General features: G+C 44.6%; 1 protein-coding gene across 1 annotated transcript in view; it reads left to right on the forward strand.

The window, feature by feature from the left end:
• The window catches only part of LOC133252389 (polypeptide N-acetylgalactosaminyltransferase-like 6), a 247159-nt gene that overhangs the window by 148409 nt on the left and 76251 nt on the right, over nucleotides 1-22499 (forward strand). The window contains exon 5 of the mRNA XM_061424934.1: nucleotides 20372-20593. Coding sequence (XP_061280918.1) covers nucleotides 20372-20593 — 222 coding nt within the window. The remainder of the gene's footprint in view (nucleotides 1-20371; nucleotides 20594-22499) is intronic.

The following is a 22499-nucleotide window of genomic DNA, read 5'->3' on the forward strand; positions in this document are numbered from 1 at the left end:
CCTCCCCCGTGACAGGCTGTGACATGAGCCACATGCTCTGTAGAAACCATTACAAGTGCCTCAGTGTGACGGTGTGTTTGGGGCCATCACGCCCTTGGACTTGGGGCAGGCAACATGATAGTAGCAGAACCACCATTCCACAGCTAAACATGCCAGCTGATGCAAGCACAGTGTGGTCCCCGCAGAGCACATGGCCAGGGCACGTCCCCAGGGGGCCCTTGCAGAGCAGGCAGCCCTGCACCTGTGGGTGGGGGTCCCAGAGGTTCACGTGGCCATGTGGGAGACAAAGTTGACGCCAACCCTGAGAACTGGAATACTTCTTGCCGTATCTATAAACAAGGATGTCACACTCATCAGTGATCCCAGCCCTCCAGGGAACTCAGGAAGGAGAAAAATACCTGCCATCAACAGCTGCCAGGCTGCTGCCACTCCCGACAGGGAGCACCGAGGCGCTCAGGATGTGCATATCACAGTGCGCTGGCCCCAGATGTGAGGTGCATATGAAAGGACAGATTGCAGTGAGCCCAGACTCGTGCATCATCCCATATACAGCAAAGCGCTAAATTCCTTAAGACATCTGGGTTTCTTTAATTATCTCTTGATATTCAGACTACCTGCCCTTTGTTGCAAAACTCCTATATATTCTGAGTCTCCCCCCTTGCCACCTCCTTGGAGCAGTTCTCTCAGGGTTACTTGAGATGCTGCCTCTTGGGCTTAAGTCCTAGAAATTTCCACAGAATAAAACATAAGTCTCAACTTTCAGGTTGTGACTATTTTTTAAGTCAGCAGCTCTCACTCTAAGTGTCTAAGGGATGCCCAAATTGGGGTTCTATATCTGTTTGTGTTTTACCATCAACCATAAGATAGATAATTTTTCCTTTTTAAATTTCATCTTGCATTTTAAGGCCACCATTGTCCAAATTTCAGGATAAGAACTGTGAAGCCAAAGTCAAATCCCCATAATAATTTATTGTGCAGCATGACCTATGACACTTGAGAATGTAACTCACATTAAAGGGGACAGAGGTTAAACGTCCAGTGAGCAGAGCGGGGACTGTCTGTCCAGGGCTCACAGCAAACAGGAACGGCCGGGAGTCGTGGGCAGGCTCCGCAGGTGCAGAGGGCCAGGTACGCGGAGAGTGACGAACAACTGAGCTGCTGCAGTTAAACCAGGTGCAGGGTCCTCTAGAACGCAGACCAAGGCGTGTGCCTTCTCCCTACAGACTGCAGGGAGGCACTCTCGATTTCTGAACAGGAAGTGCCTGGATAAAAAGAGAAGGGGTAAAATGGAGAGATCAACCAGCAGGTCAATATTAAAGGAGAGAAAGACTAAAGAAGGTAGCGTTTTGAACGCAAGAAGCATCTCTAAAGAAAACTTCCTAAGAGATTTTCACGGCTTTACCACACTGTGCAAAAACAGACACAGGGGTGAGACGAAGGAATGATGATACCCACACAGACACCGGGGCCAAAGAAAGGGACGGGTCTGAGGCTGGATTTAGACAAGCTGGCTTACAAGCAACCACTGCTCAGGGAGAACCAGACCTGGGAGATGTGCACAGACTTTCAGACCACAATTCTCAGAGCCCACTGAAATATATATATATTTGCCAGATTTTCTTCACCAATAAATTTTCATTAAAAAAAAAACAAAGAAATTTTCATTAAAAAAAAAAACAACTTGTCAAGTAGGGCACTGTGCTAGGCCCTGGAAGTATAAACGATGAACTGGATGAGCACAAACCTTCATTTTTCATAACTAGCAGCCCCAACAGGGATAGGAAATCCACGCAGTCCTACACCCCGTATGTGACAATCCCAACATCAGAAGGGTTAAGTAAAACCGTCAGACTCACAATGGAATGAAATTGGTGTCTTACATCATTTACTTACGGATAAACATTTGTATAGGGTTTACAACAGTATGGCTGGCATTATGATTTAACAGAAGAGAAAGTAGGTCTCCTAAGTAATATTTAGCATAATTTCATCTATTAAATATATAGTGATATATGTTCTATAATAACAAATTATCCATTTAATGATCCTATAGGCTACACTGTGATCCACACGGATATTACAGATATTTTGACTTTATATATTTACTTAGGGTTTCTTAGCAGGATTCAACGAGGTGTGAATATTTCCTGTGGTTATTATGCTTTGTTTGTGTGGTGGACAGAGCTGTCTTGCCTTTGTCAGCTGTGAGTGACTTTCTGATGTGTTTCCTGGGGTGACTTTCTCCTGGTGCCACATCTCTGGGGACATCCAGCCCCACTGATCCCATAGATCATCTCAGACCCTTGAATTGATGGAGGTGGCTTCCCTGGTGGCTCAGTGGTAAAGAATCCACCTGTCAACGCAGGAGACACGAGTTCAATCCCTGGGTTGGAAAGATCCCCTGGAGAAGATAACAGCAACCTACTTCAGTATTCTTGCCTGGGAAATCCCACGGACAGAGGAGCCTGGCAGGTATAGTCCATGGGGTCTCAAAGAGTCAGACACAACTTAGCAATTGACCAACAACAACAAGAGGGAAGGCAAGGGGAGGAGCGGGGCTTCAGTGTCAAAGCAAGACCACCCCAAGTCCATCAGTGAGCACTTTCCTGTGCACCGTGGTGTCAGCGACCTTGCCAGAGTAGCTGAAATAACAAGCAATAGCTGACATACGCAGACATGTTCCTTTGTTTATCTCAGAAGAATGTATCAGTTGAGAAAAAGCATGAACAAGACCAAAAGGACTAGTCTGATATCAGAAAATAAAGTTGTCAGGAAAGCAGCCAGCATGGTGATGAATGGGAAATCGACCTCCCACTCCCCACAAAGCGACCGTTCTCCCAGATGACTGTCCATCTGTGGACTCTCATGAAGATGCCCTGCAGGCATGAGCAGTGACACTACAGCCTTGGCCACCAACAGCAGGCAGCCTCGTTACCCAGATGCACCATCTAGGACTGTCCTCAAGTTCAGAGACACAGTGACCTATCGTGGGCTTCCCCCTCCCCAAGAGCAGAAGACGATGATGAATTCTTCCCAAAAGATGGTCTTCATAAATGGCTAGGACTTCTATGCAGAAGCACTTCCTCTCAAATCAGTAACTACTTCTAATTCTTCCTTACAGTATAACCAAAAGAGCAATAAGGCTAATCGGCACTCTTGGCAAAAATTAAAGACGGTTTACTTACTGTTATTATGTATGTCTCTCCCTTCCCAGACATATTTCAGAATATAATATTCCCTATTTAGATGGAACTTTTAAATTTTATTTATTTTTTACAATTTTATTCACTGGCTGTTCTGGGTCCTCATTGCTTCTCAGGCTTTTCTCTAGCTTCGGCGAGCGGGAGCTGCTCTCTAGTCGCAGTGCACAGGCTTCTCACTGTGGTGGCTCCTCCTGTTGCAGAGCATGGACTCTAGGGCGTGCAGGCTTCATAGCTGTGGCTCCCAGGCTCTAGAGCACAGGCAAAGTAGTTGTGGGCTTAGTAGCTCCAAGGCAAGTGGAATCTTCCCGGATCAGGGATTGAAACTGTGTCTTCTGCATTGGGAGGTGAATTCTTTACCACTGAGACACCAGGGAAGCCCTCGACATTTATTTTACATTGAGGTAAAGCTGATATAACATTATATAAGTTTCATGTGTACAGCATTATATTTCTATTTTTGTATTCACTGCAGTCTCAGCACCAAAAATTCAGTTTTCATCCATCACCATATAGTTGGTCCTCTTTAGTCATCTTGGCCATTCCCCTCTGTGATCCTGCTCTGTTCTCTGAGTCCACATGTTTGTTTTGGTTTAGTTTAGTGTATTCATTTATTCTTGGTCTTTTTGTGTGTTTGCTTTTATATTCCACACCTAAGTGGAATCATGTGGTATTTGCCTTTCTCCATCTGACTTATTTCACTTAGTATAATACCCTTACAGTCCACCCAGGTTACAAATGGCAAGATTTCATCTTTTTTTATGGCTGAGTAATATTCTATTGTGTATATATACTGCATGTTTTATTTCTTCATTTGTTGATGGGCACTTAGGTTGTTCCATATCTTAGCTATTGTAAATAATGCTTTGTTGAACATGAGGGTGCATATATTTTTTCAAATTAGAATTTTTATATTCTTCAGATAAATACTCAGAAGTGGGATAGGTGGATCCTAGAGTAGTTCAATTTTTAATTGTTTGAGGAATCTCTACATTGAATTTTTTATTCCAAGCATCTTTCATAAATATTTCATCATTTTTCCTGATAGCCTTCCTAAAAATCAATCATAACTTTATTACATGACAATAATGATTCAATAAATCATTAAGATTTGATGAGTCCATAGCATGCTATGAAGATAAATGTCATCTCCAGCCACAAATAAGGGTCAGGCCACAGAAATTCTTCAATAAATATTTATCATGTGCCTACCAAGTGCCAGGCAGAATGCATACAGCTTGCCCCATATCCTAAACCAAGAGCATTGGACCTTTTAATTAAATCAAGCCTCTGCTTTGTAATAGAATGTCACCTCACCCAAGGACACTTCCTACCAGAAATAAGCTTCTGCCAGCACAGCATTGTACTAGCCCTTCAATGATGCTTCTTTTTTGAGCACTTATTTTGCATATGAGGATTATGAGAAAAAGTACAATTATTCCATCTGCCAAGAACCAAAGAAGAAGAGATGGGGAAATGTGAAACACAAGTGTATTCCCTACCACTTGATCCTCACTCACTCCCTAATTCCAGCTCTAGTAGTCTCAGTACCTTTTTTATGTATCCATGTTTTTCAACAAAAACCAAAAAAAGAAAAACGGCAGAATCACACTCTGCCTTGAAAATATTTAAACAATATTGAGGTAAATCATAGAATTTTCATACCAAACACAGACACCAGAAAAGAAAGAGGGGGACTTCCCTGGTGTTCCAGTAGCTAAGGCTCCCAGTGCAGGGGGATGGGTTCAATCCCTGGTCAGGGAGCTAGATCCTGAACACCACAACGAAGTTTGAATGCTGCAACTAAGACCTGGTGCAGCCAAATAAATATTTTTTAAAAGAGAGAGAGAGAGAAGTAGCAAATTGTTGATGGGTACAGTCTCTTGCCATTTGGAAGTTTCATGAACAAAATACGCAAGGTAAAGACAATATTACTTAAAAACTCAGCCATTTCCCACCAAATTGCTCAAAACTAACTTTTTCTGGTCTTCTTGTTTATTTTCTCTACATATTTTCCCCAAAAACTCCCATAAATGCAATCTTCTTCCCAACATTATTTTGCTCCGTTTAATCATTCCAGATATTTCTCAGTTCTGTCTCCCCAAGTTCTCACTCAGCTGACTTGTGAATCAATTATCTGCTATTTTCACGAATGTAAAACACAGGCTGTAGTTAAGCAATCTCCAAGTTTTAGAGACAATATAGGATTTCTTGGTCTATCTAGTGAGTGAGACCCAACATTTCACATCAGTTTTTTGTTCACCCTATTGGAAGATTTTTTAGAGACAGGTGGTTCAGTGGTTAAGAATTAGCCTGTCAATGCAGAAGACACAGGAGACCTGGGTTCAATCCCTGGGTCAGGAAGATCCCCTGGAGAAGGGCATGACAACCCACTCCAGTATTCTTGCCTGAGAAATCCCATGACAGAGGAGCCTGGCAGACTGAAATCCATGGGCTGCAGAGAGTCTGACATGGCTTAGTGACTGAGCGTGCATGCATAATCTTTAAGAAGGGATCCTGAATATTTACATGATAATTGGCCATCATCGTTTTTTACCTTGTCATTTTTAATAAAATTAAGTTGGGGATTATTTTTACTTTCCAATGCAAACTTACCCACTCTGCTTTTGGTTTCTCTTTCTTCTACCTAGAGCACCTTGGCACCCTTTTGTTAGCTAGCATTCATTGATGTTTCTTTTTTCAAAGCACTTGAGAAACAAACCTGGCGAGCCCTGTCTGTGGGCTGGGGAATTTATAATTGCATTTTCATCATTATCCCCATTAGAACTGAACATTTTCCTGCATTCACAACTCCACTGGAGCTTCAGAAAGGAGAAAGCTTGCCTAAACAAATAGGTCCCTGCTGCTAGAAAATTAAGCTGCTGAAACTTAAGCACATTAAAATATTTCAGCATACCACAATCTGCATAACCCACCCCCCCCCCAAAATGCAACTCTCGCAAGAGGGAGCAGCACTGGCGCTCTCGGATTCTGCCTTTCGGGACCTCAGTTGGACAATAAAGCCACAGGAGCACGTGGCTGGGAGGGATTCACTGGGAGAAATTAACTTCTTACCCTGAGATGTGTAAATGCAAAGTGACACTCTGCTGGAGGTCTCTGCTGTGTCCTTTCCATTCTAATCTCCCTTGTTTCCCATAGTTTATTAGTTCATGGCAAGAATCTCATCTCTGACTGAAATTTCAGCCCAAGCATATCTCCTTTTTTTAAAGATTCTTTGTTAAATGTGGACCATTTTTTTAAATCCAATGAATTAATTTGTCACAACACTGCCTCCAGCCCACGACTGTGGTTTTTTGGCCACAAGGCACATGGGACCTCAGCCCCCTGACCAGGGATCAAACCTGCACCCGCTGCATTGGAGGGCCGCTTCCCAACCACCAGACCACCAGGGAAGGCTCACGTCCACTTTGTGATGTCATTTGAGGTGGAGAAAACAATTCCACATGCTAGTCTGCAAACTGAGAAATGGTCAAAAACCGATGGGCAGCTTTGTGGCGTCTGAATGCCCTTGGTGTTCTAATTTTGAAAACAGTTTATAAAAATAAGATTTCATAGGTTGCCTAAACTTTGAAACAGCTATCGTTTGCAATATAAGAACACTGTGTGAGCCATTAAAAGGATTTTTTTTTTGCTTTTTTTGAAAGTAGTATGGAAAATAAAACAGGATCTTCTAATATCAGATGGAACAATGGTTTAGCACCATTTAGTTTAACCACAGTTTGTTGGAATGCTTACTGTGGGGGAACAAGACACTTGATACTCTCCTTGACGGATGGTTAGAAAATGCTGGTTGTGATTTATATATAAGTATGTGTGTGTGCATTAACAGTCATCATCCACAAATGAGATCACACTGCCCTTTATACTCCCTTTGTGATAGAGTGAGATACCATTTGCTTGATTGCCAGATGAATGCCCTTCCAACCATTTTCAGGTGTCTCTGCTGCTGCTGCTAAGTCGCTTCAGTCATGTCGACTCTGTGACCCCATAGACGGCAGCCACCAGGCTCCCCTGTCCATGGGACTCTCCAGGCAAGAACACTGGAGTGGGTTGCCATTTCCTTCTCCAATGCATGAAAGTGAAAAGTGAAAGGGAAGTCGTTCAGTCGTGTCCGACTCCTAGTGACCCCATGGACTGCAGCCTACCAGGCTCCTCCATCCATGGTATTTTCCAGGCAAGAGTACTGGAGTGGGGTGCCATTCTCTAGGATTCCCCAAAGGCTTCCTCTGCATGCTCACATATATGGACAGAAGTGGTCCACTCTGCATCCCTTCAGATTGGCCCCTAGCCTTGTACTCCCACCTGCCTCTGTCCCCTGCCTGTGAAGTCACTGGGGAAGCCACAGCACCACCATCATTCACAGTAAGAGCATCAACTTCCAGCTAGTTGTGCTTATCTACAGAAACCAGCACTTCAGTGCTCAAAGTGCCAGAACTTGTTTGGATGCTGGAGAGATCTGGACTGCATGGCCATCATCTGGCTGTGGGCCATACACACTGTGGTTCCTCACTGGGACACAGAAACATCTGTTTCTTTTGGACTCCCTTCAACAATTTTCATACCAAGTCATGAAAAAGAACTGTATCGAACATGGGTGTACCTATGACTGATTCTTGTTGATGTATGACAGAAAACCACAAAATTCTATAAAGCAATTATCTTTCAATTAAAAAATAAAAAAATAATAACTCCATCGTATTCTGACCCTCAGTCTTAGCCTAATATGATCTTAAGGGATGAAAAAAATAAAGCAAAGCAGAAAGCATACTTTTTTGTCCTGTCACCTATTTTTTGCTTCCAAGTGTCCTCAGTCAATCATGTTTGACTGTTCTGTGACTCCAGAGACTGTAGCCCACCAGGCTCCTCTGTCCATGGGATTCTCCAGCCAAGAATACTGGAGTGGGTTGCCACTTCCCATTCCGGGGGGATCTTCCTGACCCAGGGCTGGAACCCGAATCTCTTGCACCTCCTGCATGGGCAGGGGGATTCTTTACCCCTGCGCACCTGGGAAGATTCCGCAGCTAGGTCTTAAAAGGCACTTATTTTAGTTTCCACCTTGCTCTCTTGGATGGGTGGTTTGGGGGAAATCTGGCTGCCCTGTCAAGACAAGGAAACTCAAGAAGCTCTGTAGAGAAGCCCCCAGAGAGGAAACCGAGTCCTCCTGCCAATGCATGTTGTGCATGCTAAGTCAGCTTCAGTCAGGCTTGACTCTTTGCGAACCCATGGACTGTAACCCACCAGGCTCCTCTGTCCACGGAATTTTCCAGGCAAGAATATACTAGAGTGGGTTGCCATTTCCTTCTCCAGGGGAGTTTCTGGACCCAGGGATCAAACCCACATCCCTTATGTCTCCTGCACTGGCAGACAAGTTCTTTACCACTAGCACCACATGGGAAATGACACCAAAGGATTTATAAAATGACATAAACTCAGTTGATAAAGTAGTGGCAGGTTTTGAGAAGATTGACTCCAATTTTAAAGTTCGGAGGTGAAGTTTTACCAATGCTGTCCGATAGCACTGCATGCCACATAGAAATCATTTGTGAAAGGAAAGTCAATCACCCTGGCAAACTTCACTGTGCTCTTAGCCTAAGAAATTGCCATAGCCACTCTTAACCCTCAGCAACCACCATCCTGACCAGTCAGCAGCCACCAGCGGCAAGGCCAGAACTTCCTCCAGCAAAAAGTCTATGACTCTCTGAAGTCTCAGAAAATGGCTAGTAATTTTTAGCAATAAAATATTTTTACTCAAGGTATGTATTGTACAGTTAATAAACTATAGTATAATTTAAATAATATACTATAGTATAGTGTAAACATAACTTTTATATGTACTGGGAAGCCAAAAATTCATGTGACTTATTTCATTGTGATCATTGCTTTACCGTGGTGGTCTGGAGCCAAACCTGCAATATTTTAGAAGTATGCCTGTTAAATTCTTCCAATCAAGAGCATGGAATATTTGTCCATTTATTTGTGTCATCTTCGTTTCCTTTTGTTAATATCTTACAGTTTTCAAAATACAGGTCTTTCATCTTCTTGGTTTAATTTATTCCTAGGTGTTGTATTCTTTTGTTGCAATCGTAAATGAGATTCTATTTAAATCTCTCTTTCTGATAGGTCATTATTAGTGTATAGAAATGCAACAGATTTTTGTATATTGATTCTGTATCCTGCAACTTTACTGAATTTTTTTATTAGTTCTAACAGTTTTTTACTGAGTCTTTAGGGTTTATATTGGTGGAAAAGTAATAGGAATTGTGGTTGGTGCAAAAGTAACTGCAGTTGGTACAAAAGTAATTGAGGTTCAAAAGTAATTGTGGTTGACTTCTGCACTAACCTCAATTACTTTGGCACTGATCTAATGTTATACATGGATGTTAAATTTATCAAATGCTTTTTCTACATCTATTGAGATGATCATAAGATTTTTATTCTTTATTTTGCTATGTGGTGTATCAAACTGACTGATCTGCAAATGCTGAATCATCCCTGCACTCCTAGAATAGATCCCATTTGATCACAGTATATGATCCTTTTAATGTATTGCTGAGTTTGGTTTGCTGATATTCTGTTGAGGAATTTTGCATCTATGTTCATCAGGGATATTGGCCTGTAATTTTCTTTTCCTGTGGCTTCCTTGTCTGGTTTTGGTATCAGGGTAATGCTGGCCTTGTAAAATGAGTTTGGAGGAGTTCCCTTCTCTGCTATTTTGGAGTAAACTTCAGAATAATCGGTACCAATTATTTTTTGAATATTTGGTGGAATTCACCAGTGAAGCCACTGGCCCTGGCTATTGGAATGTCTTGCTTGTTGGAATGTTTTTGATTACTGATTCAATCTCCTTATTAGTAATCAGTCTTCATATTTTCTATTTCATCATGATTCAGTCTTTGTAGATTCTACATTTCTAGAAACTTATATATTTATTCTAGGTTATCCAACTTGTTGGTATATAATTATTCATATATGGGACAGGGAAGCCTGGTGTGCTGCAGTCCATGGGGTCAGAAAGAGTCAGACATGATTTAGCAACTGAACAACAACAATAATTATTCATGCAGTCTCTTCTGATCTTTTGCATTTCTATGTTGTCCATTAGTACATAAATGGGTAAACAAATTTTGATCTAGCCATACATACTCTATGAAATGTAATAAAAAGCAATACATGCAATTATGTGGGTAAACCTCAAAATAATTACACATAGTGAAAGAAGCCAGACAAAAAGAGCACACATTTTATCATTATATTTAAAAGTGTAGACAATGCAAACTAAATTATGGTGACAAAAAGTAGGTCAGTGTACAACATCACAATGTAAGCTGTGGACTTTGCATGCTTATCGGGTGTCACTGTAACACACAACCCACTCTGCGGGAGTGTGGATAGTGGGGGAGGCTGTGCATGGGAGGGGGCCAGGGATAAGTGGGAAATCTTTGTCCCTGCCCCCCAACTTTGCTGTGAACCTAAAACCGTTTTACAGATATGAAGGCTTAATTTAAAATTTTCAAATAGATCGGTGGTTGCCTGGGGATGGAAGAAGCACTTAAGAAAGGAGATGGGGAGATTTTAAAGTGACATATGGAAATGATTGAAGGTGATAGGTACATTCATTATCTTGCTTGCAATGATGGTTTCAGGAACACACATGTCAACTGTACACTTTAAATATGAGTAGCTGGGATGTCCCTGGAGACCCAGTGGTTAAGACCCCATGCTTCCACTGCAGGGGGCATGGGTTCAATCCCTGGTCAGGGAACTAGCATCCCTGTCTGGTGTGGCCAAAATAAATAAATAAATTTTTTAAATAATAATAAAGTTAGGGCTTCTCTGGTGGCTCAACAGTAAAGTATTCGCTTGTCAATGCAAGAGACATGGGTTTGACCCCTGGTCCAGGAAGATCCCACCTTCCACTGAGCAACTAAGTCCATGTACCACACAACTGCTGAGCCTGTGCTCTAGAGCCCATGAGCCACAGCAAGAGAAACCAGCTCAATGAGAAGCCCATGCACTGCAACCAGAGAGGAGCCACCACTCAACATGACTAGAGAAAAGTCCACATAGCAACAGAGACCCAGCACAGCCAATAAATAAATAATTTAAAAAACAATAATAAAATTTAAAATATGAGTAATTTATTGCCTATCAATTATTCCTCAACAAAACTATTTTCAATTAGGTTTACATGCATTTTTAATAAGGTAGGCAGCTAAACAATTTGGAGAGTTGTTTGTTCTATATCTAAAGGCCATATTAAATGCTATCAGAAACATGTAATCCAAAATATTCAGCCAAAAATCACAATAGAGGTATAATTAAATTATATCAAAACAGTCAAGAGAAGGCAATCACTTGCAAACAGCTCATGCAGGCTTAGTAAAGAAAAGAGAGGAAACTGCCTGTCGGAAAAGTCTCTTTTTGAGGACTGGATTAACCATCCTCTCCTTATGCTGGAGGCGTCCCACCGACTTCAAAGAAGTCTTTAGATCAGAGGAAAAATAGCGCTGGGCTAAATAATTGTAGTGAGTTGAGGCTCTTGTAAAGAGATCCTCTTCTGAGCTGCAGCCATGATGACATTTATCACATCATCAATGATAAGAGGGTTTTGGGGCGGGACGCGGAAGCTACTGAAGTGTTTTAGGCTTCAAAGGGGAGGAAAAAAACGCCTTTAAATCTAAGTAGAATTTTTAACGTTCTGGAAGAGTGATGTGGTTCCTTGCTGGAGGAGTGACTGTGACAAATAAACTCTGGGTGAGGCTGGCTTTGCTGGCTACCCAGCAGTTTCTGGGAAAAATCACTGGGAAAAAATAGCAAGTGATAGAGAAACCTATTACTAAACCCGCCATAATACAATAGATTAATATGGACACTAGCGCAGCCTGTGCAGCGGGAGTCCCACCAGTGGGCACACAGGGTTGCACCCACCATAAAGAAACGAGCAGCTGCAGTGAGGTGGCCCAGGTAACTCAGATGTGTGGGTCAGCTTCTCAGCCAGGGAAATAATCAGCCCCCACTTAGTATGTTCAGAAACTGAATAGGGATCAAGTTTTCAGGATGAGGGAGCCATAGGGTCTAAACTGTTGCTGGCAAATAATAATAATAATTAGTAGATAGACTTATGGCATTTGGTGAAGCAGCAGGTGTAACAGAAATATCTACTTTCCTCATGCCTCACAATGAAAATGATCAGTCAAAGGTGAAATCCGTTCTTATGAACTGAGATTGCAACGTGATTAAGTGTTCCTCTGAAAATATCAATTCCAAGACCTGATGAGCATTAGAATTAAGGAAAGACGTAGTCCTGGAGAACACACCAAAAACAAGACTTGAATTCTAAAGACCTCTAATACAGGGCTGACTGTGTTAAGTGAGTTAATAAATATTTGAACAGGGACCTCCCTGGTGGTCCAGAGGCTAAAACCCCATGTTCCCAATGCAGGGGGCCCAGGTTTGACCCTTGGTCAGGGAACTAGATCCCACATGCCACAACTAAAGGCCCATTGAAAGTGAAAAGTGTTATTCTGTCAGTCGTGTCCAACACCCTGTGATCCCATGGACTCCAAAGGATTCCCCAGGCAAGAACACTGGAGTGGGTTGCCATTCCCTTCTCCAGGGGATCTTCCCAACCCAGGGATCAAACCCGGGCCTCCTGCATTGCAGGCGGATTTTTTTTACCATCTGAGCCATCAGACCCCAAAAGACCCAGTGTAACCAAATAAATATTTTTAAAAATAAATATTTGAGCAACACAGAGAAGGAAGAGATGAACAGCACTTTGTGTTGAATAGGGGGGCGTGTTGTTACACAAGGAACCATTGGGGTGACATAAAAAACGTGCAGACTCTTAATGCTGTATGCACAGAAGGTGCTCAAAATAACAGATTTTATTTCACATGTCATTCAACAAGTATGAGAAGGAAATGGCAACCCACTCCAGTATTCTGGTCTGGAGAATCCCATGGACAAAGGAGCCTGGCAGACTACAGTCCACGGGGTCACAAAGCATGGGACACGGCTGAGCGACTTTCGCTTTCAGACAATGGCAGTGCTAATTGGCAGCGAGAGGTGAGGGCGCCACATGGCTAAGCTGAATTAACTTGTTGGTTAACTTGAGTCTGAAAAGTAAGTAGGTGGAGGTCTCTGTCTCTGGACCTCAGGGTTGGGCTCCATGCTAGCTCTGAGTGTGCTGTGGACAAGGGGGCAATGGGGGAGGGGGCCCACCCATTCAAAGTGGGTCCCAGAGGTTTTCATGGAGTGGGTAGCTGTTCCCTTCTACAGGGGACCCTCCTAGCCCACTGCTGTTATCTGAAGCCACTGACAGAGGGCCAGCAGGACCCCACCCCGACCCATATCAGAAAAGCAGTGGGACTGGGAAGCACATTCAGATTACCGCTATGTGATCGCAGGCTTCTCTTGGAGAGAACTTGGAGTCTCTCTAGAATAACTTCCATGGAAGCAAAGCATTCACTATGTACCGGCGACAGCATCAAGACATGCCAGACTCTGCAGACACCACCACATAATCAACTTAAAAACATTCACAGAGTACACAGTACATGCAGATTATGAGTATCAAGAGGAGGGTTGCCAACAAAAACACAAAGTGCCTGGTGAAATCTGAATTCCAGACACATTTTTTAGTATTAGCAGTTTCTGTGTGTAAAAAGAGAAACTGAGATAAATTAAAATGTTTAAGAGTTTATCTAAGGGCTTCCCTGGTGGATCAGGGGTAAACAATCTGCCTGCCAATGCAGGAGACACGGGATTGATACCTGATCCAGGAAGATTCCACACACAGAGAAGCAAATAAGCCCATGAGCCACAACCACCGAACCTGTGCTCTAGGGCCCGGGAGCCGCAACCACTGAACCCCTGTGTGCCCTACGGCCTGTCTTCCGCAACAAGAGAAGCCACTGCAACGAGAGGCCTGTGCACTGCAACTAGGGAAAAGTCCACGCAGCAACAAAGACCCAGCATAGCCAAAGAATTAACAAATTTTCAGAGTTTAGCTGAGCAAAAATCAGTTCCAATCAAGCAGCGCCAGATGGGAAGGGGTTAGGAGGGGTCCACCCACTGGAGCTGGGGAAAGACTTAAACGGGGCAGAGAAACAGCGGAAGCAGAGGAAGAATCTGATGGGTGATAGCTGAAAGCTGGTTGGTTGTTCGTGGTGCGCACACGTTGATTAGGCGTTGATTCTGTAAACTGGAGGCGTTTACAGGCCACATTTCAGTTGGCTCACACAGACCACTGAGGCATCAGAGCCACCTCTGGACAGGGGCCTCCTTGTTTAATTAAAGACAGGGGCAAGGGCCAGAGCAGCTCTCCTGAGCAGAGTTCCAGGCAGGAGAACAAAACTGGGGAGGACAGTTAGGGACCTGCTGTGGAATGTCTTCGATGATGGGCAGCCAACTCTTTACACAACCAAAAGTAAGGGGGGCGTAATTCAAGAGCTGGCCGTGTGACTTCTTGTGGGGGAAGGACCTTTGTTAGACAAAACACCTAGAAAGGACGTGTTGGTTCTGGAAAGGGAAACCTCAGCATCAGGCCAGAACAGACAAAGACAGACAGTGAGAAAGCTGACATGCTCAGTAATAAAAGTAGGAAGAAATGCCATATTCTGTCTGCAAAGGAGACACGAGGAAAGTTTTGAAAACAGCATGTCAGGAGGGCAAAGGACAGGGAGGAAATCTTGTCCGGGACGAAATTCTCTATAGGAGCTAAAGCATATGGAGGAAGGGACTTCCCTGGTGGCCCAGTGGCTAAGACCATGCTCCCACTGAAGGGGGACTGGGTTTAACCTCTGGTCAGGGAACTAGATCCCACACGCAGCAACTAAGACCAATTCCAGCCAAATAAACAAATATGTGTATTTTTTAAAACAAAAAGAATATGAAACAAGCCCAAGCTTCCAACCTACTATTGGCAGCTACGTGCCTGCCTCTCCCTCACATCTCCCAAGTCTAGAACCGCTATCTGTCAGATGCATGTCTGAGAGGTGAGGAACAGTGCATGTGGACCCACGAAGCTCACATGGCCAGGGCAGAGAGCAAGCCTGGGCAGGACGCCACCAGGGAAGGAAGGAGGGATCCCAGACAGGACATCCAAGTGAAGGACGAACGTGTAAACTGGCTTACCTGGGAAGCCATGCAAATTTCTAAGACAGGAATACATTAACGCAATTTCACTTACGTCTCAAAAACCAGGAATCCCACCTAACACCTTGTTGTTGTTCAGTCTGACTCTTTGCAGCCCCAGGGACTGCAGCACACCAGGTTTCCCCGTCCTTCACTATCTCCCGGAATTTGCTCAGGCTCATATCCATTGAGTCTGTGATGCCATCCAGCCATCTCAACCTCTGTGGCCCCCTTCTCCTCCTGCCCTCAATCTTTCCCAACATCATTGTGGCCCCACATATATAAGCAACCTTTACATCCAACTCCTGATAGTTTGGGAAAGAATGATGGCATGCATAGATCGCCCAGTGTCCATACTGTCCTCCTTCTTCCTGTTTATAACTAATTTTTAACATCTTAGCACCACCACCAATGCTTATGTAATCTCAGGACAGATGGGCCCACTCAGACTGATTCCCTATTCTCTTCATTACCATCTCGGGCAAGATGTATTTGGGGATGTCAGTTTCACCATTCTGTCCATGTGTTCCCAGCGGTGTTAAGTGAGAAATACCGCTCTGCTGCTACTCCATCACCTCCATGTGTTTGAAAGTAGGTGTGTGTGTGTGTGCACCCACCTGTGTCTGACTCTGTGGACTCCATGGACTATAGTCTACCAGGCTCCTGTCTATGGGGTTCTCCACAGGCAAGAATACTAACATGGGTTGCCATGCCCTCCTCCAGGGCAACTTCCCTACCTAGGGATTGAACCCCTGTCTCTTGCATCTCCTGCATTGGCAGGTGGATTCTTTACCACTGTGCCACCACCAGGGAAGCCCCTAAATACATGTGCTTCTATGCAAATATTCTGATGAGCTCAAATGTGTATGTGATTATTCCATTTTCTATAGTGGGTGAACTTATTCCACAATCTATGAAAGGCCAATGTAATGCTTCTTGCAACTGCTTAAAATATTCCTCAGCTGAGGGTCCAATCTTCTCCCCAAAACTAACTACAAATTCAAAACGACAGTGTAAGAGTCACATGGCGTCTTGTTATTTTCAGAATGACGCCTTCAGAACAACATGATTTCACCTGTCACCTGGACTGTTCTAGACTGCTCCTTGACTACAATAGTTGACACTTCAGAAAGTTTCCTCCTGATGGAAAACTGCACTCAGAACAGAGCGTCTCCAGTGGAGGCTGTCTGATGAGTCATCGGAACATTAGAGAACAGTCAGGATTCATATGTTTGTCTAAATGGTTACATAACACTCATTGCTAGAGAGACACTGGCAATTAGTTTTTGCAATTATTGTGCTGGTTCTCTTTTCCCATCTCCTGAAAAGGCAACCAAAAAGGGCTCAATGATTTGACCTTATCCCTGGAGTATGTCCATGGTCTCCTGGCTTTCTTTGGAGTGCTTGGGAAAGCAGCAAACCTAATCTGCAACCAAGTATTTCCATTTGAAAAGGATGTGATAATGCCAAAGCAACCTGCCTGGTTCCAAGGTCAGTGAGCCTGCAGCCTCCCTGAGGTTGCAGACCATCTTCCAACCTGCCATCGCCTGCCTCTTTCACTATTTGTGCTGCTGTTTCTGGCAAACGTTCATCCTGACCCTTACAGCCATTCCCAATTGAATGCATATAACTGGTCAATTCCTCTTAGAGTTTTCACAAGAATTCCTATTTCTATTTCAAAAACCCAAAGCAGCAAACCCTTTAGCAGTAGTGCTTTTTAAACTACTGTTTCTATTTCAGTGCCTTTATCAACAGATACATGCATGAGCTAGGAGTTCACTCATGTTCATTTTATAAATGGTCTTTTAATAACTCCACAGTTAGCAAGCTCAGATGAGCACACACATGTACTCAGTTCAGTTCAGTTCAGTCACTCAGTCGTGTCCGACTCTTTATGACCCCATGAATCGCAGCATGCCAGGGCCTTTTAATTTAAAACAAAAACACTATCTACCCCTAACTTCACAGAATCTGTAGTCTAAAAGTGTTTATTTACCCAAGTCAAACAGATTACTTAGTGACACATCTTTGTTGCAAGCTATCAGAATTTCTAAGGCATGCATCCACTTAATAAAAGGGCTTCCTAGGAGGCTCAGTGGTAAAGAGTCCACCAGCAACGCAGGAGACGCAGGGGATTGAGGTTTGATTCCTGGGTTGGGAAGATCCCCTGGTGGAGGCAATGGCAACCCACTCCAGTACTCTTGCCTGGATGGAGGGGCCTGGTAAGCTGCAGTCCATGAGGTCACTAGGAGTCTGACACGACTAAGTGACTTCACTTTATTTTTTCACTTTCATGCATTGGAGAAGGAAATGGCAACCCACTCCAGTGTTCTTGCTCCCCCAGGGACGGGGGAGCCTGGTGGGCTGCCGTCTATGGGGTTGCACAGAGTCGGACACTACTGAAGCGACTTAGCAGCAGCAGCAGCAGAGCACGCATGCATAACATTTCCTTGTTACTCCTGGGTAATTTACCTCTTCATCTCTGCTCTTTGCTATTTTCTTGCCTTTATTCATACTTGTTTATCTGAGAAGCACAAAGTAGGTAAAAATTAAATATTTTCACTTTACATAATAATTGAAGTTTAGGAGAAAGAATGAAACTACAGCCAAAAATCAAAGTCGAATATAAATAAAGTTTTAATATTACCAACTGATTTTTTTCCATCCTATCTGTGAGCCTTTGTTGCTAATCATAAAAATTGCTTGTCCAAGGACAAATGAAAATAGAATGCATTTCAGGCAGAACATTTGTCAGAATGAATGGTAAATGGCAAGGTGACACTGAAGACTCATACTTGGGTATCACGTGTGCCTGTGCTTCCTGGTCCCAGAACACAGCAGGAGCCTCCTCACAAATCAGGCTGTTCAGAGTCCGTGGTGAGGGCCGTGTGCACATGTGCATGCGTGCGTGCGTGTGTGCGCGTGTGCATGCATGTGTGTGTGCATGTGTGCGTGCGTGCGTGTGTGTGTGTGTGTGTGTGCACATGCATGTTCAGTCGTTCAGTCGTGTCTGACACTTTGTGACCCCATAGACTGTAACCTGCTGGGCCCCTCTGTCCATGGGATTTTCTAGGCAAGAATACCGGAGTGGGTTAGACTATTACAAAATAATGTTGACTCTGATCATTTGTCAAAGTAAACTGAAGTCAGAGGAGAAGAAAATGTTCTTGGCCAGGCAATGCTGATGAGGTGGCAAGCAGCACAATGATAGCAAATAATAACCCCTCAGAGAGAAATTCTTAAGCCCTCCATGCCAGGAATCTTAGAAAGGAACACAGAGGCAACCAAGAAATCAAAGTAGTCCTGGGACTTCCCTGGTGCTCCAGTGGTTAAGACTTCACCTTTCAATGCAGGAGGTGAAGGTTTGCTCCCTGATCAGGGAGTGAAGGGGCTTCCCTGGTGGCTCAGTGATAAAGAATCCGCCTACAATGCAGGAGATCCTGGTTTGATCCCTGGGTCAGGAAGATCCCCTGCAGAAGGGAATGGCTACCCACTTCAGTTTTCTTGCCTGGAGAATCCCATGGACAGAAGAGCCTGATGGGCTACCTAGTCCACGGGGTGGCAAAGAGTCAGACAAGACTGAGCAACTAACAGTGACTCCTTTCAGGGAGTTAAGAGCCCACATGCCTCATGAACAAAAAACATGAAACAAGTAATATTGTAACAAATTCAATAAAGACCTTAAAAATGGTCCATCTAAAAAAAAAAAAAAAAAAAAACCTTAAAAAAAAAAAAAGAAATCAGAGTAGTCTTTATGGCATCATGTCTTCTCTGTCTCTTGCTGACTTAACTGAGCCCTACCCATGCTAACCAAGGAGACCAGGGAGGATGAGTTGGCAAGTGTTGGGAACAAAGTCAGATGGGAGAGGCCCTCCAGGGAGGCTGGAGGTGTGCATACTGAGAAAACAAAACAAAAAAAAGGTACAATTCCATTAGGAATAGTCTCATTTAGGACAGTGTAGCAATTTTTAAGATAAACAATTTTTCTAAACATTCCTAGTTACTTGAGTCACTTGTCTCTGGGTCTTAGTGGAGTTCCCAGCCTTTCTGCTCATTTTATCTTCTCAGTGCAAATGAGAAGCTGGAAAGGGTCAATATTCACACCATTTGGGTGTTTAAAATAAGGCAAGCGAAAAGTGAAAGTGTTACCCGCTCAGACTCTTTTGTGAGCCCATGGACTGCAGCCCACCAGGCTCCTCTGTCCATGGGATTTCCCAGGGGAGAATACTGAAACCCAGGTGTTACTTAATCCTGAAACCACTCCCATGATGGAGGGACAGATGACTCTATGTCCCTTTTTCAGGCGAGGAATCTGAGACCCAGAGCATAGACGTTTCCTGTTGAACCTCAAAACTGGCAAACGCGCAGAGCCTCCTACCCTGAGCCTCCATGCTCCTTCCTCTAAGGGGCCGGCCTCCTTGCTCTCTGCCCCCACGGCTCCACCTGCAGAGGCCCCTTGGTGCCTCCTTAGCCAACTTCACTGTGCCGTGAATTACGAGTTTCCCTGGGCTTCCAAGTGGCACAAAACACCATCAGAACACAAGGTCTTTGTTTCAGTCCTGCTGGGCTCTCTCACTGTGACTGGGAAAACAACAGCTGGTTCTTCCTCACTCTTGCCAAGATCCCTCATTGATCCCTGAACCAGTTTAAGCAATCAGATGCCTAAGAGCAACATTGTTACCTCCAGCTCCAACTCCTACAATTCTGGGTGAAAAATAAAGAATTCATCATTGGGCAGTAACAGCAGGAATGAGAACGCTGATCAGCTTGTCTGGGGGGTGTTTCACTCTGTCTCATTTATTTGGGCTAATTGGCAGTCGAACCCCATGCCAGAAGCAGAAATGCACACGTGGCCTCAGGCTAACTGTCTCACACCTCTGGCAGTGAGGAAAACTCACCACCAGAGCTGCCTGAGGTTGTCTAATTCCTTTTTTTTTCCCCCATTTCGAGGGCAACTGAGATGCACCATGGCGGACACGGGCCAGTCACTGACGCTTTTCTGTCCTGTGCAGAACCTGAAGCGGGTGGCAGAGACCTGGATGGACGAGTTCGCCGAGTACATTTACCAGCGGCGCCCGGAGTACCGGCATCTGTCCACTGGGGACCTCTCAGCGCAGAAGGAGCTGCGCAGACAGCTCAAGTGCAAGGACTTCAAGTGGTTCATGGCAGCCGTGGCCTGGGACGTGCCCAAGTACTACCCTCCGGTGGAGCCCCCGCCTGCGGCCTGGGGTGAGGTGAGGCGCCCGGCTCTCCAGCCCCCTGTGAAAAACAAAGAATTTATCCCCCACGCCCCGTCCCCAGATGGGGGCTGCTGAAGCCCTCTGCTCCCTTGCCCAGCAGTCAGTAAAGGTTGGCTGAAACCATCTCTGATAAGCATCTGTTCAGCCTCTCTAGGAGCTGCTGGGGTAGGACAGTGAGCTCACCCCTGGAGCCCTTGGCCACTGTTGACTCTGAAAATTGATTTTTTTTAGCGCACCTGGAAAATATTTTGATTTGAGATTTGTGAAAGTGCCATAAGAGCTGGCAGAGAATGAAAATGTCTCTGGTGCTGCTGTGTACATAAACGTGCCGTGATATCCAAGATAAAATCCCTCCCTCCTCCTCACACAGCCTGACTGCTATTTGTCAGAGCAAGGATAAGGTGTCCAGGGGCTTGGCAGCTTTCCTAACCAGGTATGCCAGGCAGAATCACAAGGACAGACTTTTCCAGAATACCCAGCACAGAGGCACGTGTGGAACCTCATCAGTTCCTTGGTGGCGGTTTGGTTACTCAGTCGTGTCCAACTTCTTGCAACCATCTAGACTGTAGCCTGCCAGGCTCCTCTGTCCATGGGATTTCCCAGGCAAGAATACTAGAGTGGGTTGTCATTTCCTTCTCCAGGGGGTCTTCCTGACTAAGGCACTGAACCAGCCTCTCTTGTGTCTCCCACATTGCCAGGTGGGTTCTTTACCAGCTGAGTCACCAGGGAAGCCCCATTGGCTCCTTAAATAAGGACTAAGCTTCCCAGCTCCGAGAGCTGCTTTTTAATTTTATTTCGTGATCTAAAATGGAAACAGCTGGAAAGCCTCCGGTGGCAAATCCAAAGCACGTACCTTTGGGCATGTAAAGGACTCTTGTGACGGGTTCAGTTCCATTCAGCCCTGCTCGTTCCCTTAGGAAAGAGCATGCTAGAGCAGGGATTCAAATGGAATGGTGTGGATTTAGCCGTGGTCTCATCTGCTCATGGCAGCGGACTGGGCAGGACGTTCTCGCCATTCCAAGGCTCTGGGCTTTCGGAAGCCAGGTGTGGACTGTCTCGCCTCATGGAGGAGCCTTCCCATCGTTGTCCTTGGCTTCGTGGTGTGGGGAGAACGTGTCTCTGCCTGCTTAGCGTCTGTGACTTCGCGGAGCTCTGAAAACAGGAGAGGCCTGCATGTGGCAAGGAGGGGTTGGGGGGAGGGGAGGTGGGGGGGTGTCCTGGGATGAGCCCAGGCTCCCTGGGGAAACTCCTTCAGGGAGTCACCTGCGTGCTGCTTGTTTTGCTGAGAGGCCCAAAGATATGTGGTTCCCTATAGACCTGGGATACCACCCGCAAGAAGGATGGCGCCAAGGCCAGCACCACACGCTCCATCTCCTAACGTTTTTTTCTACATCATGTGGTCCTGACCATGGATGCTTAAGTCAGTGAGTTCTTCGGTCTTTAATCCAGTGCATCTTGGGGCTTTGCAGTTCAGATGGTAAAGAATCTGCCTGCAATGCGGGAGACCCAGGTTTTATCCTGGGGTTGGGAAGATCCTTTGGAGAAAGGAATGGCAACCCAGTATTCTTGCCTGGGGAATTCTATGGACAGAGGAGCCTAGTGGACTATAGTCCATGGGGTCGCAAAGAGTCAGACATAACTGAGCGACTAACACTTTCACTTTCTTTCCAGTGCATCTTAAACATTTCATTAATGCATCCCTGGGATATTAATAATATTATGCTGCTAGTATTCTTTTTGTTATCTACCAGGGGCTTAATTTACAGCCACAGAAATTTAAGGTACAATCCAGAGAGAGCAATGTCTAACCCATTGTAAGACATAAGAATTTGTTACCCAAAAAGTAGGTAAGTTTCTTCCTCGAGGTTTTTTTTTTTTGGTTGAGGTTATGTCTGTCATC

The sequence above is a fragment of the Bos javanicus genome, chromosome 8, assembly GCF_032452875.1.
Source record: "Bos javanicus breed banteng chromosome 8, ARS-OSU_banteng_1.0, whole genome shotgun sequence".
NCBI lineage: Eukaryota > Metazoa > Chordata > Mammalia > Artiodactyla > Bovidae > Bos > Bos javanicus.